Below are 16,663 nucleotides of genomic sequence, written 5' to 3'. Positions count from 1 at the left end.
GGTCAGTAGTCGGTGAAGAAGTTGAAGGAGCTCGTGGGCTCCTTTGACTTGGTAGACACTTGGAGGAACCTCCACCCCGACTCTAGGGCCTTCTCCAGGAGGTCAGAGGGGGGTGGGTCTCGCATCGACCGCATGTACATTTCTAGGGCGTACGTCTCCCGCGTCACGGCGGCCTCCATGCTGCCGGTGCCGTGCTCGGACCACCACCTGGTGTGGGCGGAGTTTAGCCCGCTGCGCACGAGGGGAGGGTCCGCGTACTGGCATTTTAACAACCGGCTGCTGGAGGATCGCCGCTTCCGGGACTCGTTTGCGAGGTTCTGGAATACCTGGAAGAGGAAGCGGGGAGGATTTCACTCCCTGCGGCTATGATGGGATGTGGGCAAGGCCCACATCCGGAGTTTCTGTCAGGAGTACACTAGAGGGTCGACCAAGAGACGCAATTCCAAGATCAGACAGCTCGGGAGCGAGCTACTCGATTTGGATTCGCGTCTAAGTCAGACCGTCGGGGACACGATCCTCTGGAGGGAATACCAGGAGAAGAAGGACGCGCTGAAGGAGCTACAGTTGGAGCAATCTCGAGGCGCGTACGTGAGGTCGCGGATCCAATTGCTCCACGATTTGGACCGCGGTTCACCCTTCTTCTACTCGCTGGAGAAGTGGCGGGGAGTCCGTCAGCAGTTAGTGGAGCTGCTCGCTGATGATGACTCCTCCGTCAGTGAACCAGAGGACATTAACACAGCAGTTCGTTCCTTTTATGGGACCTTGTTCTCACCAGATAGCTCTGGCGGGGACGAGTGTAGTGATCTGTGGGAAGGCCTAGCCACGGTCGACCCGGTAGGTGCCGAGCGTCTGGATGCCCCCCTGACACTGGATGAACTGACCGCGGCCCTCCATCAGATCCGAAGGGGCAAATCCCCTGGCCTAGACGGACTGACAGCAGAGTTCCCCCGCACTTTCTGGGGGATCCTTGGGGAGGACTACACCATGGTATTGAGGGAGAGCCTGGCGACCAGAGAGATGCCCCTGTCTTGGCGAAGGGCTGTCGTGGTCCTACTGCCCAAGAAGGGCGATCTCCGCCGTCTAAAAAACTGGCGCCCAGTCTCCCTCCTCTGTACCGACTACAAGGTCTTTGCCAAGGCAATGGCAAACCGTGTGGGCCCAGTGCTGGCTCAAGTGATCCACCCTGACCAGTCTTACACGGTCGCAGGCCGGTCCATCCAGGACAATATCCATCTGGTCCGGGACCTGGTCTACCTGGCTCAGGAGACCGGTGTACCCACTGCCTTTCTCTCCCTCGACCAGGAGAAGGCTTTTGACAGGGATTTTAACAACCGGCTGCTGGAGGATCGCCGCTTCCGGGACTCGTTTGCGAGGTTCTGGAATACCTGGAAGAGGAAGCGGGGAGGATTTCACTACACAGGTGGACTCCCTCCCGGAGGAGATGAGGTCTTTCACGTGGAGTACCACACACCTCCTCTACCTGGGAGTCTACCTGAGTCCTGGTGCGGAGACCTGGCTGGCGAACTGGCAGGAGCTGGAGGTGAAAGTCGTCACCCGGCTGGGGCGCTGGGCGGGTCTCCTCAGAGTGCTTTCGTACTGGGGCAGGGTGTTGGTCATTAACCAACTCGTGGCCTCCATGCTCTGGTACAGATTGACCACATTGGTCCCATCAGCCACCTTTGCTGGGATCATCCAGAAGAAGTTGGTGGACTTCTTCTGGGGCAACGGAAAGCACTGGGTCTCTGCAGCGGTCCTGAGTCTCCCGATCGAGGAGGGCGGTCAGTCGCTGGTGTGCATTCGCACCAAGGTGGCGGCTCTCCGCCTCAGGACCTTGCAGAGATACCTGTACTCAGGGCATCCTCCCAGGTGACACGTGCTGGCAACGCACTTTTTCCAACGGAGCCGCTGCCTTCAAGGAGGTACGCGGATCCCGATGGTGGGGGTCAGCCGTGCGGTCCTGATGGGGATGCCTGGCTTCTACAGGGACTTGTTGAGAGTCTGGAACCTGGTTGCCGTTGACCAGGCCCCACCTCCACCGGCGGAGGGTGACGGCCCGGGCTTGAGAGCAGCCGGTCCCTGTCCCGCCCCATCGGGTGACCGGGGGGCTCAAACGTGTGGAGTACTGGTGATTGAGCAAGCCCCCGCTCAGCCGGAAGTACTCATCGGACCAAGGCGCCGTAATCGATCCCAGGAGCCGGTCCCACACAATTTGAGCCGCCTTTCCTCGACACCCTTCGTCTCCCTCCGAGACGCAGGGAGGCGTGTCCTGTACAGGCTCCTCCTCCACACCCTGCACTTCCTCGCCCTGGTCCACCGTCCGGACACCAAGTGGCGGTCGGTGTTCCCTTCCGGTCGCGAGGGGGGCCCCCGGTGGGGGTCCCTCTACACAGGGATTCTCCCCCTCTACATTGGGGACCTGGGGTGGAGGGTATTGCACCGAGGTGTTCCCTGCAACCTGTTTCTCTCGCGGTTCACAGACTCGCCAGCCGCCTGCCACTTTTGCGGGCTGGAAGAGTCTGTGTACCACGTGTACATGGAGTGCGTGAGGCTGCAGCCACTGTTTGAATATCTAAAGGGGCTGCTCCTTGCCTTCTGGCTGCATTTTTCAGGAAACTGCTGAGGGAACGCAACTCAGCCTTTAGATCTGGCAGTGATGAATTGTACAGCACTGCCAGATCTAAACTAAAGAGAGCCATTAAAGAGGCAAAGACAGCCTATGGAAGAAGGTTAGAGGGGTATTTTAACGAGAGGGACCCTCGGCGTGTCTGGCAGGGCATTCAGCAACTCACAAACTACAAGGGCAAGGGGGGGCCGATCATCTGCAGCAGTAACAACTCGCTAGCTGAGCTCAACCATTTTTTCGCCTGGTTTGAGCTGAATGAGGCAGAGCCTGCACCTGCAGCCGCACCCAGCACTGACGACCTGGCACTCACTGTGAGTACGGAGGACGTCTGAAGAACTCTCCGCAGGGTCAACCCCAGGAAGGCTGCTGGACCAGATGGCATCCCAGGGAGAGTATTGCGGGACTGTGCAGACCAGTTAGCGGAGGTTTTCAGCGACATCTTCAACCTCTCTCTGTCAACGTGCACTGTCCCTAAATGCTTTAAGACTGCTACCATCGTGCCTGTACCCAAAAAAACAGCCATTACCAGCTTGAATGACTATAGACCTGTTGCTCTCACTTCAACGGTGATGAAGTGTTTTGAACGGCTGGTCCTGGCCCACATTAAGTCCTCACTCCCATCCACCCTGGATCAGCATCAGTTTGCATATAGAGCTAATAGGTCAACGGAGGATGCCATCAACATAGCTCTACATTCTGCACTGACACATCTGGAGCGTCCTGGCTCATATGTGAGGATGTTATTTGTAGATTTTAGTTCTGCATTTAATCCAATCATCCCCAGCAGAATGGTGGACAAACTGTCTGATCTGGGTGTTAATGCAAACACATGCGGATGGATTAAGGACTTTCTAACAGATCGCCCACAGACTGTCAGGATGGGGTCCAATTACTCCCCAGTCCTGACGCTCAGCACAGGTGCGCCACAAGGTTGTGTGCTGAGTCCCATCTTGTATACAATATACACTTATGACTGTATACCAACACACAGTACAAACAGGATCATCAAGTTTGCGGACGACACGACTGTGGTGGGACTGATAAACAACAACGACGAGTCTGCCTACAGGGATGAAGTCCAAAAACTGACCGTCTGGTGTACCAAAAACAACCTGGTACTCAACCCATCAAAGACAAAAGAGCTGGTCGTTGACTTCAGGAGGAAGAGGAGAGAGGAACCTGCTCCCTTATACATCAAAGGAGACATGGTGGAGGGAGTCACTGGCTTTAAGTTCCTGGGAATAAACATCTCCCAGGACCTCAAATGGCAAATGAACACCGTCACTCTCGTGAAGAAGTCTCATCAGCGGCTGTATTTCCTGAGGTCTCTGCGGAGAGCAAACATCTCACAGCCGCTGCTGTTGTCCTTCTACCGATGCGCCGCGGAGAGTATCCTCTCCTATGGAATCCTGGTGTGGATTGCTAGCTGTACTGTGGCTGAGAGGAGGGCGTTGCAGGGAATTATAAAAACTGCGCAGAGCATTACAAACGCCCAACTGCCCTCCTTGGATGACATATATAGGGCCCGATGCTTGCGCCGGGCCACAAATATCAAGCAGGACACATCCCACCCTGCCAACCACCTTTTTACTCTGCTACCCTCTGGGAGACGATTCAGGACTCTGAAGGCTCGCACCGGTAGACTAAAAAATAGTTTCTACCCATGTGCGATAAAAGAGCTGGGGAAGCAAAATGTAATTCCAAGAAATGCCGCCAAATTCTTTTAAATTCTTTTAAAATACCTATTTATTTTTTACTAATAAGTGTACATATGTGTTAATGGTTGTCGTGTTTGTATTTTTTTTAACCGGAGATGTAATGGAATTTCGTTGCACAGTATTGTGCAATGACAATAAACGTATTCATTCATTTATTCATCATTTTTCACCCACCATCCTCATCTTTGGACACCCTGTGCATAGGGGAGAGGGTAGGGCTGAAGATGTCCTGGTTGGGTTGCTCCTGGGCCTGGCCAAGCTGGCCATCCGCGAGTCACGGCGCCAGACGGTGGAGGGCTCTACCCGAGCCAGCTGCCTGCCCCTTTTCCGGGGTTACGTCCGTGCCCAGGTGGGATTAGAAAGGGAATACGCCCTGTCTGCGGGCACCCTGAGGGAGTTCCGGGACCGCTGGGCTCCGCAGGGTGTTGAATGTATCCTCAATAAGGATTGTATCATAGTTGTATAGTAGTTCATTACATGTTTGTATTGTATTATGGTGGTGGGTTATGGCTTGTTTTATTGTAGTGTAATATTATTTTTTAATAATTGAATTAATTTATATTTAAAAAAATAAAATAAAAAAAAAAAGAAAGCTGGTTACCAAACTCTCAGATCTGGGTCTCTGCGCATCCCTCTGCAATTGGATCCTCGACTTCCTCATTCACAGACCTCGGTCTGTCCGTATTGGTGGAAATGTGTCATCCTCGATAACAATCAGCACGGGAGCACCTCAAGGCTGCGTGCTCAGCCCCCTGCTGTACCCACTCTATACTCATGGCTGCGTAGCCGGACATAGTGCGAACTCCATCATCAAGTTCGCCGAAGACACCACTGCTGTGGGACCAATCACTGATGGTGACGAGTCAGAGTATAGAAGTGAGATCGACCGATTGACCAAATGGTGGACTTCGGAAGTTGTAGGATGGGGACCCACAGTCCCATTTATATCAACGGGTCGATGGTGGAAAGGGTCAAGAGCTTCAAATTCCTGGGCATGCACATCTCTGAAGATCTCTCCTGGTCCCAGAACACTAATGCAATTATAAAGAAGGCACATCAGCGCCTCTACTTCCTGAGAAGATTACGGAGAGTCGGTTTGTCAAGGAGGACTCTCTCGAACCTCTACAGGTGCACAGTAGAGAGCATGCTGACTGGTTGTATCGTGGCTTGGTTCGGCAACCTGAGCGTTCAGGAGCAGAAAATGCTGCAAAAAGTTGTAAAAACTGCCCAGTCCATCATCGGCTCTGACCTCCCTACCATCGAGGGGATCTATCGCAGTCGCTGCCTCAAAAAGGCTGCCAACATCATCAAGGCATCACACCATCCTGGCCACACACTCATCCCTCTGCTGTCTTCAGGTAGAAGGTACAGGAGCCTGAAATCTGCAACATCCAGGTTCAGGAATACTACTTCCCCACAGCCATCAGACTATTAAACACAACTTCAAACAAACTATGAACTATGTCAGCCTATTGCACTTTATCTGTTTATTTATGTGTGTATATATATATTCATGGTATATGGACACGCTGATCTGATCTGATCTGTATTTATGTCTAAAATATTCTGTTGTGCTGCAGCAATGCAAGAATTTCATTGTCCTATCTGGGACACATGACAATAAACTCTCTTGACTTGACTTGACTTGAGGGATTCGTCTGGGTACGGTGGTGACAGAGCGATCTCCTCTTCTGCATCCTTGGCCGGCTTGGCCAACTCTCCGGAGTCCACGTAAGTGTAGCGGTAAGCCATGATGGAGAATATGATGCAGACCGCAAGCAGCAGGCAGGCAAAGAGCACAAACTCTTCCCACTGTGGGTGGAAAAAGGGACATCGTCACTATCATCGGCGCTGATGGAATTGTACACGACACCGGAGAAACATTCATAGAAACATAGAAAATAGGTGCAGGAGTAGGCCATTCGGCCCTTCGAGCCTGCACCGCCATTCAATATGATCATGGCTGATCATCCAACTCACTATCTTGTACCTGCCTTCTCTCCCCTGATCCCTTTAGCCACAAGGGCCACATCTAACTCCCTCTTAAATATAGCCAATGAACAGGCCTCAACTACATTCTGTGGCAGAGAATTCCAAAGATACACCACTCTCTGTGTGAAAAATGTTTTCCTCATCTCGGTCCTAAAAGATTTCCCCCTTATCCTTAAACTGTGATCCCTTGTTCTGGACTTCCCCAACATCGGGAACAATCTTCCTGCATCTAGCCTGTCCAACCCTTTAAGAATTTTTTAATTTCAGCACCTCCCCCCCTCTGTTATCCAACAAGTTTTCAGGCTGAAGTCCTAAGTCTTTAGGCTTCAGACTTTAGAGATACAGTGCGGAAACAGGCCCTTCAGCCCATCAAGACCGCGCCGAGCAACGATCACCCCTGACACTATCCTACACACCAGGGACAATTAACAATCTTTCAGAAACCAATTAACCTACAAACCCGCATGTCCTTGGGGTGTGGGAGTAAACGGAGCACCCGGAGAAAACCCCACGCTGTCACAGGGAGAACGCACAAACTCCGTCCTAATAGGAACCCGGGAGGTAACGTTTTTACACAAAGGGGTGGTGGAACGAGCTGCTGGAGGAGGTAGAGGTGGATAAGATCATGAGAGGAATAGATCGGGTAGGTGGGCCAAACGCAGGCAGGCTGGTGGGAGTAGTGTAGATGGGACATGTTGGTCAGTGTCGCAAGTTGGGCTGAAGGGTCTGTTTCCACGCTGTATGAATCTATGACGATGATTCCACAAACTTACACACACAAATACACACCGTAAAAAATAGACACAAGGAATTCCAGATGCTGGTTTACAAAAAGTGGCAAAGAGCGCTGAAGTAACAACGCATCAGACAGCATCTCTGGAGGCCACGGATAGGGAACTTCTCATGTAGGGACGTTTCTTCAGACATACACATAGATTGACACACTCACGCTCAGACACAGGGGCCAAGGAAAGAGCATTCACGTCGCGGCCCTGTTTCAACCAATCTTTCCACCACCACGCACAAGAAGCACAAGAAGCGCAAGACAGACACCATTGTGCAGATGCCGAGAAGTGTGTTCAGCTCTGGCTGAACAACTTCTAATCTTGTGTGTGGACTCGATAAGAAGACTCAGACACACACACATAGACACACTCAGACACATACACACACACATACACAAAGACACACACATACACACAGACACATACACAAAAACACACACATACACACACAGACATACAAACACTCCTACACACACACAGACACATACACATGGACACATACACACACAGACTTACACACACACAGACAGATACATAGACACACCTACATACACACATGCTCCTACACACACTCCTACACACACACACTCTCCTACACACACACAGGCAAACACACACTCCTGCACACACACATACGCATAGTCACATAGAGATACACACACTCCTACACAGACACACACTCCTACACACAGTCGCACGCACTCACACACACACACACGCACTCACACACAGACACACACTCCTACACACAGACACACACTCCTACACACAGACACACACTCCTACACAGACACACACACGCACTCACACACAGACACACGCACTCACACACAGACACACACTCCTACACAGACGCACAGACTCTCCATTCTCTTCCATTGAAATGGTACACAAAGCAAGGTGTCAATCTAACACAAATCAGTGCCAGCTAATTTCCAAAGGCTACCACAGATAAAGGATTGGCAGATGATGCTGTTGCAATCTGGTACCTGCTCCAAGAACGCAGACTTGGCCACGATAACCACAATGATGTTCCCGAAAGCCACAGTCAGGAGCAAGCCAGACTGAAGCACAGCTTTCATGTTTATAGGGGCCTGAAACAACAAAAGTAGAAGCAATTTAATTTAGTTTGAGTTTAGTTTATTGTCACGTGTACCTTTTGTTGCGTGCCACCCAGTCAGTGGAAAGACAATACATGATTACAATCGGGCCGTCCACGGTGTACAGATCCACGATCAAGGGAATAATGTGAATAACATTGACTGCGAGATGAAGTCCAGTAAAGTCCAATCAAACATTGGGTGCCATGTTATAGAAAAGATGTTGTCAAGCCAGAAAGGGTACAGAGAAGATTTCCAAGGATGTTGCCAGGCCTAGAGGGACTGAGCTATCGGGAGAGGTTAAGTAGGCTGGGACTCCGCTCCTTGGAGCGCAGGAGGATGAGGGGTGATCTTATTGAGGTGTATAAAATCGTGAGAGGAATAGATCGGTTAGATGCACAGAGTCTCTTGCCCAGAGTAGGTGAATCGAGGACCAGAGGACATAGGCTTAAGGTGAAGGGGAAAAGATTTAATCAGAATCTGAGGGGTAACTTTTTCACACAAAGGGAGGTGGGTGTATGGAACAAGCTGCCAGAGGAGGTAATTGAGGCTGGGACTATCCCAACGTTTAAGAAACAGTTAGACAGGTACATGGATAGGACAGGTTTGGAGGGATATAGGCCAAGCGCGGGCTGGTGGGACTAATGTAGCTGGGACATTGTTGGCCGGCATGGGCAAGTTGGGCTAAAGGGCCTGATTCCACACTGTATCACTCTATGACCCTAACTCAGCGAGCCAGGCTGTAGAAATGGAACAGGTGATGTTTCGGGTCGAGACCCTTCCTCAGACTTTTCAGATTTCTTCAGTGCTTCTGAATCTGCTTCCACCCTCCACCCCCCCCCCCCCCCCCCCCTCCCCCCCACCCCACACACCCTCCCAGTCCTGGGCTCCAGATAACAATTTACTCTTTACCACATAATCCAGTTTCCTTTGCCTATTATACTCTCTGTTGCACGGAGCCAGAACGTGCAATGAATTGTTCCTGAATGTGACATTTGTGACAGGAGTTTGGACTGGATCCCATTCTGACCAGAAGCCACTTAGATAACTGGCCCACGTTGGATGTAACAGGCACTGGACAGCCAAGGGATTTTATATGTCTCTCCACAAAAATCTGTCATTCTATCCACACAATAATTAGGGTTGAGTAAAGCAATTCTTTATTTTGGGAAGATTTTAGCTTGAAGTAAGAAACATAGAAAATAGCTGCAGAAGGAGGCCATTCGGCCCTTCGAGCCAGCACCGCCATTCATTGCTCTGCTCTCTGGGTGAAAAAGTTTTTTCACACCACAGTCTTAAATGGCCTCCCCTTTATTCTTAGACTGTGGCCCCTGGTTGTGGACTCGCCCAACATTGGGAACATTTTTCCTGCATCTAGCTTGTCCAGTCCTTTTATAATTTTATATGTTTCTATAAGAAGCCCCCTCATCCTTCTAAACTCCAGTGAATGCAAGCCTAGTCTTTTCAATCTTTCCTCATATGACTGTCCCACCATCCCAGGGATCAATCTCGTGAACCTACACTGCACTGCTTCAATCAAGTTTATCTCCATCTGGTGGCACTTCAGAAAACTGCAGCCTACTGCGGAGATGTAGAGGTCTGAAGCAGGCTCTCGACCCGAGACGTCACCCATTTCTTCTATCCAGAGATGCTGCCTGTCCCCCTGTGTTACTCCAGCATGTTGTGTCTATCTTCGGTGTAAACCAGCATCTGGTGTTCCTTCCTACACACTGTGCAGGTGTGAGGGATGTTATATATATCAATATGTTTCCTTGCGACCTTTTGTGTTACAACCGTAGACGAAACGCCTACTAACCGAAAGGATGGGACGCCTAAATGCAAACTAACCGAAAGGCCGGGATGCCTAAAAGCCAACGAACCAAAAAGCTGCGTAGCCTAAAAGCAAACTCACCGAATGGCCGCTTTGTCGAAACGCCACCTGCCCGAAAGGCGACGTCGCCTACAGGCCAACGGGTCGACTGCTGCTCAACAGAGAAGTCCAATAACGGACATGACGTTGCCGGGGGGCGGGACTTGTCAACGATGGGTCCAGACCCCCCACGTCCATCACATCACTGTGAAGGGATGAACATTGTCCCACCAGACCCACAGCCAGCGGAGGGTGGCCATGGGAGAGTGGGGGCTGTCCCGAGGGATGCACACCTTCTGCCGCTTTCAACTTGGTGCTTGGGTTCAGATTTCCCAGTTACCTATGGCTTGTGTGGGAAAAGGACACCCATGGAACAGGAAAAAGGGGCGAGCCAAAAGGAAGAGACCAGCGAGAGAACGAGAAAGAGAGCGCAAGAGGCGAGCAGAAGAAGACAGGGAGTCGAGGGAGGAGAGAGAGGAAGCGGAGGAGAAGAAAAAAGCGGAGAGAGAGAGAAAAGGGCAGTAGCCCGATGGGCTCGAGAGGAAGAAGGGCAGGGACGGAGAAGCGCCCGGCAGACGCAGACGTAGGAGGAAAAGACAGCGCCAAAAAAAGCGCGCCCCATCGCTCAAGAAAGGAGCTTCCATGCGTCTACCGCCCTCTCTCTTCGCGGCGCGCCTCTACTTATCTCCCCTCCCACCACCATAGGCCACCCCTCTACCTGCTCTCTACCACTTCTTTCTGCCTTTCTCTCCCCCTTCTCTCTCCCCTGGTCTCCACCAGCAGGAGCGTCCCACAGTCACTCACCCCAATGCACCGCCATCGAACCCCAATCCCCACACCAGGCTAAAGCAAAGGCCGTTCGGACAGGGAAATAATGCCACCAGTTAATTAACCAAATACTGGCAGCCGTCCGTGTGAAAATGAAGGCACTGTGAAACCAGCGGCCGCAAGCCCTTCCAACGGAACGGGGTTTTAACTCGGCATTAATAATCAAAACAGAGCTACATTCATTTAAAAACAAAAATGTTACGTATATAAATCGTTCTTACATTCGGGAACATGATTAATTAACTGGCATTATTTCCCTGTCCTAACGGCCTTTGCTTTAGCCGGTGATTACATCCGTTCCATCCATCCCTCCCTCGCAAAGATGTGAGATTTCAATTTGAGTGCACTTGTTAGAAGTCGGAGGGGGTGGGGGGGGGGGAATCACCCTGGTATGGGGGTTGGGGTCGATGGCAGTGCATCGCGGTCAGTGACTGTGGGACTCTCCCGCCGGTGGAGACAGAGGAGAGAGAGAAGGGGGAGAGAAAGAGAGAAGGGGAGAGAGAGAAGGGAGAGAGGGGGGGAGAGAGGAGGGATAGGTAACGGTTTGCAAAACCAACCTGATCTCCCGGTGGCTCAGCACTTCAACTCCCCCTCCCATTCCGAATCCGACCTTTCTGTCCTGGGCCTCCTCCATGGCCAGAGTGAGGCCCACCGCAAATTGGAGGAGCAGCACCTCATATTTCACTTGGGTAGTTTACACCCCAGCGGTATGAACATTGACCTCCAATTTCAGGTAGTCCTTGCTTTCTCCCTCTTTGCCCTCCCCTTCCCAGCTCTCCCACAGCCGCATCTTCCTTTCTTCGTCCCCCCCCCCCCCCACCCCCCCCCCACACACACATAAGTCTAAATGAATGTCTGGAGCCGAAACGTCGCCTATTTCCTTCACTCCATAGATGCTGCCTCACCTGCTGAGTTTCTCCAGCATTTTTGTCTACCTCAGGTAAATGCATAGTCGTTTGCCCAGAGGACTGTCCCTAACTTACAGGATTAGTTCCGTCAGTTCAACTAGTCCATTTGTTTCCATTATTCAGGCCATTAAGATCCTTCATCTGCCCTCTGGATAACTTATTCCAATGACTCCCATTCACTCTGGGTTAGTTTAAAAGAGGATTTCTAACAATCTTTGTATTAGATAGACACCAAATGCTGGAGTAAGTCAATGGGTCAAACAGCATGGTCATACCCCGTGCAAATTGGCCCTTTGGCCCAACTTACCCACACTGACCAATATGTCCCATCTACACTAGTCCCACCTGCCTGCGTTTGGCCCATACACCTTCAAACCATGCACCTGTCTAGTTGCTTCTTAAATGTTGTAATAGTCCCTGCCCCAACTACCTCGTTCTATACACCCACCACCCACCACCCTTTGGGTGAAAAAGTTTCCTCTCAGATCCCGATAAAATCTTTTCCCCTTCACCTTAAACCTATGGCCCCTGGATCTTGATTCCCCTTCTCTTGGCAAGAGATTCTGGGTGTCCACCCGATCAACTCCATGTTTCTCATAGAAACTTACAAAATTCTTAAGGGGTTGGACAGGCTAGATGCAGAAAGATTGTTCCCGATGTTGGGAAAGTCCAGAACAAGGGGTCACAGTTTAAGGATAAGGGGGAAATCTTTTAAGACCGAGATGAGAAAAACATTTTTCACACAGAGAGTGGTGAATCTCTGGAATTCTCTGCCACAGAAGGTAGTTGAGGCCAGTTCATTGGCTATATTTAAGAGGGAGTTAGATGTGGCCCTTGTGGCTAAAGGGATCGGGGGGTATGGAGAGAAGGCAGGTACAGGATACTGAGTTGGATGATCAGCCATGATCATATTGAATGGCGGTGCAGGCTCGAAGGGTCGAATGGCCTACTCCTGCACCTATTTTCTATGTTTCTATGTTTCTTAAAGGTTGCAATAGTACCTGCCTTGGTCTGAATTAAATCCACCATTGCCGATATGAATATTTGTCTACTCAAAGTTCAAGTTGGGTCTCCATGTGGATGTCAGAGGAAGCCCGTACCTGAGAGTAGGAAAACTCCAACCCAGTAAGTGCGAACATCACTTCTCCAGCAGCCATCAGCACGTACTGTGGGATTTGCCACGCGATGTGGATTGTATTCGCTCTGATGTCTTCAGTCTTCCAGATCTTCAACCTGCGTTCTTCGGGCTGAGGATCGAAGAAAATAGCGGGTTAATGTTCCCCAAATTGATGGTTCCAAGATGGCGCCCGACCCTGGCGACTATTTGCGTGCTAGCCATAGAAGGTGGCCACGGTGGCGCAGCGGTGGAGTTGCTGCCTTACAGCGCTTGCAGCGCCAGAGACCCGGGTTCGATCCCGACTACGGGTGCTTGTCTGTACGGAGTTTGTACGTTCTCCCCGTGACCTGCGTGGGTTTTCCCCGGGTGCTCCTGTTTCCTCCCACACCCCAAAGACGTACAGGTTTGTAGGTTAATTGGCTTGGTATAAATGTAAAAATTGTCCCTAGTGTGTAGGGTTGTGTTAATGTGCGGGGATCGCTGTTCGGCCCGGACCCGGCGGGCCTGTTTCCGCGCTGTATCTCTAAACAAAACTAAACTGATCTACAATCACATATGACAATCGCCCCACACTCTTAAATATCTACTCCTACAGCAACATTCCATTCCCTTATCATGTATCTGTACACTGTAAGCGGCTCGATTGTAATCATTTACAATCTTTCTGCTGGATGGTTAGCACACAACAAAAGCTTTTCACTGTTCCTCGGTACACGTGACTATAAACTGAACTGAACTGAATACAGAGATCGTGTGCGGAAATGCAGAGCATGCCAATGGTCTTCAGATCCTTGTCAACAAATTGCTGTTTTTTTTCCTTTTTCCTTCCCCCCACAATATGCAATATGTAAAATATGTGATTCTGTTCCATTCAGTTTGTTGTTTGTTTGTTTGTTTTTTGCACAAAGTCCGCGAGCATTGCCACTTTTCATTTCACTGCACATCTCGTATGTGTATGTGACGAATAAACTTGACTTGACTTGAACATGGGTCCTAGAAGAAGATCTGGAGGTACCTTCTAGTCAGTCACACAGCATGGAAACAGTCTCTTCAGCCCATTTGCCCACGCCGACCAACATGTCCCATCTATACTATTCCCATCCGCCTGCGCTTGGCCCATAACCCTTTGAACCTATCCAATCCATGTATCTGTCCAAATGTCTCTTAAATATTGTTATATTAGTATCTGCCTCAACTACCTCCTCCCACAGCTCGTTCTGTACAATTAACATGGGGTGGCAGGGTGGCGCTGCGGTATAGTTGATGATGTCTTACAGTGCCACAGACCCAGGTTCGATCCTGACTACGGGTGCTGTCAGTACGGAGTCTGTACGTTCTCCCCGTGACCTGCGTGGGTTTGCCCCGGGTGCTCCGTTTCCTCCCACACTCCAAAGACTTGCAGGTTTGTAGGTTAATTGTGTTGGTAAAATTGAAAATTGCCCTTAGTGTGTGTAAGAGTGCACTAGTGTATCGCTGATCAGCGCAGACTCGGTGGGCCAAAGGGCCTGTTTCCGCGCTGTGTCTCCAAACTAAACTGACCAGTAGCTGGGCATTTCCCAAGGATATGATCACAGATCATCAGGATTTTCCTGTATATCCCATGTACCGGGGGGGGGGGGGGGGGGGGGGGGGAAGGCACTTACTACCACGTCTGTAATGATGGTGTACGCCGCTCCAAAGTCCAACAGACCCAAATCCACAGGGTATTCGATCGCACCATCTTCACACGTTCCCTGGTAGCTGTAGGAACAGCAACAGATTAGGACGAGGAGCAAGGAATCTGCAGCTGCCTGGGGCATCTTCACTAGATATGTAGGAAGGAACTGCAGATGCAGGTTTAAACCAAAGATAGACACAAAATGCTGGCGTTTTGTGTCCATCTCCACTTACTGTCCTCGGGTGAAGACTTTGTACGTGGAGCTGCCGTAGTTTGATTCCACCGTGCCGAATTCCTCACCGCCAAGTGTGAAGTTCAGGTCCCTGCTGTAGGCGTTCACAAACCTGCGGGAAGAAGCCAGGTCTTGCGTCGGACGTGGAACGATGGGTTTGCCGGCTGGTAACACACGGAGGGGGTTAGCGGGGAACTGTCCTACCTCAGGGTGGCCTTGCCCTTCTGTGGCTTGGACTTCTCGTCTTCCAACTGGGGGTAAAGGCAAGACAGTTACCATAGAAACATAGAAAAATAGGCGCAGGAGTAGGCCATTCGGCCCTTCGAGCCAGCACCGCCATTCAATATGATCATGGCTAATCATCTAAAATCTGTACCCCGTTCCTGCTTTTTCCCCATATCCCTTGATTCCGTTAGCCCTAAGAGCTAAATCTAACTCCCCCTTGAATACATCCAGTGAATTGGCCTCCACTGCCTTCTGTGGCAGAAAATTCCACAGATTCTCAACTCTCTGGGTGAAAAAGATTTTCCTCATATCAGTCCGAAATGGTCGACCCCTTATTCTTAAACTGTGTGACCCCTGGTTCTGGACTTCCCCAAACATGGGGAACATTTGTCCTGCATCTAGCCTGTCCAATCCTTTAAGAATTTTATATGTTTCTATAAGATCTCCTCTCATCCTTCTAAATTCCAATGAATACAAGTCCAGTTGACCCAGGAAGTCAGGAAGATGCCTGCAATGGTATTCATGGTGAAAACAGACTCAAAGTGCTGGAGTAACTCAGCAGGTCAGGCAGTATGTCTGGAGGGCAGGAATTGGTGACATATCAGGCCGAGATCCTCCTTCAGACCTCAAACGTCACCTCAAGATTCAAGAGAGTTTATTGTCATGTGTCCCAGATAGGACAATAAAATTCTTGCTTTGCTTCAGCACAACAGAATATAGAAGGCATGAATACAGAACAGATCAGTGTGTCCATATACCATTATATAAATATATACACACATGAATAAATAAAACAGATAAAGTGCAAATAAACAGATAATGGGCTATTAATGTTCAGAGTTTTGTTTGAGTTGAGTTCAATAGCCTGATGGCTGTGGGGAAGTAGCTATTCCTGAACCTGGACGTTGCAGTCTTCAGGCTCCTGTATCTTCTACCTGAAGGTAGTGGGGAGATGAGTGTGTGGCCCGGATGGTGTGGGTCCTTGATGATGCTGCCAGCCTTTTTGAGGCAGCGACTGTGATAGATCCCCACGATGGTAGGGAGGTCAGAGCCGATGATGGACTGGGCAGTGTTTACTACTTTCTGTAGTCTTTTCCGCTCCTGGGCGCTCAAGTTGCCGAACCAAGCCACGATGCAACCGGTCAGCATGCTCTCTACCTATTCCTATTGCTCCAGACATGCTGCCTGACCTGATCTAGTCCACGTTTTCCTTGCAGTCCGTCCCCTTTGATATTTCGTTTCCACACCTTACCCTTCCATATCTCTGTGTCTCCTTCTCCCCGGATTCTCAGACTGAAGAAGGGTCTCGACCCAGAACGTCACCCATTCCTTTTCTCCGGAGATGCTGCCTGTCCCGATGAGTTACTCCAGCATTTTGTGTTATGTCTACGGTGTAAACTAGTATCTGCCGTTCATTCCTGCCACACGGTGTTTATACTAACTGGGTTCCTTTCAAGGTCGCTGAGGTGCCAGCACTCTGTTGCTCACACGCTCACACTGACTGTGCCTCGGACTCTCTCACAGAAAGGTGCTCACACTCTGCCTCTTACTCTCACACATATCAACTCTCCCGCCCTCCCCCCTCCCTCTCTCACACACACACACACG

General features: G+C 50.5%; 1 protein-coding gene across 1 annotated transcript in view; it reads right to left on the bottom strand.

Annotated features, from left to right (window-relative positions):
- LOC116975566 (solute carrier family 15 member 2-like) overlaps nucleotides 1-16,663 on the bottom strand; it is a 94,075-nt gene that overhangs the window by 18,014 nt on the left and 59,398 nt on the right. The window contains exons 18-22 of the mRNA XM_033024858.1: nucleotides 15,035-15,081; nucleotides 14,832-14,942; nucleotides 14,585-14,681; nucleotides 12,925-13,071; nucleotides 8,108-8,212 (exon numbers count right to left, since the gene is read on the bottom strand). Coding sequence (XP_032880749.1) covers nucleotides 8,108-8,212; nucleotides 12,925-13,071; nucleotides 14,585-14,681; nucleotides 14,832-14,942; nucleotides 15,035-15,081 — 507 coding nt within the window. The remainder of the gene's footprint in view (nucleotides 1-8,107; nucleotides 8,213-12,924; nucleotides 13,072-14,584; nucleotides 14,682-14,831; nucleotides 14,943-15,034; nucleotides 15,082-16,663) is intronic.

The sequence above is a fragment of the Amblyraja radiata genome, chromosome 7 (assembly GCF_010909765.2).
Source record: "Amblyraja radiata isolate CabotCenter1 chromosome 7, sAmbRad1.1.pri, whole genome shotgun sequence".
Lineage (NCBI taxonomy): Eukaryota > Metazoa > Chordata > Chondrichthyes > Rajiformes > Rajidae > Amblyraja > Amblyraja radiata.
This window is presented reverse-complemented; position numbering and strand designations above follow the sequence as displayed.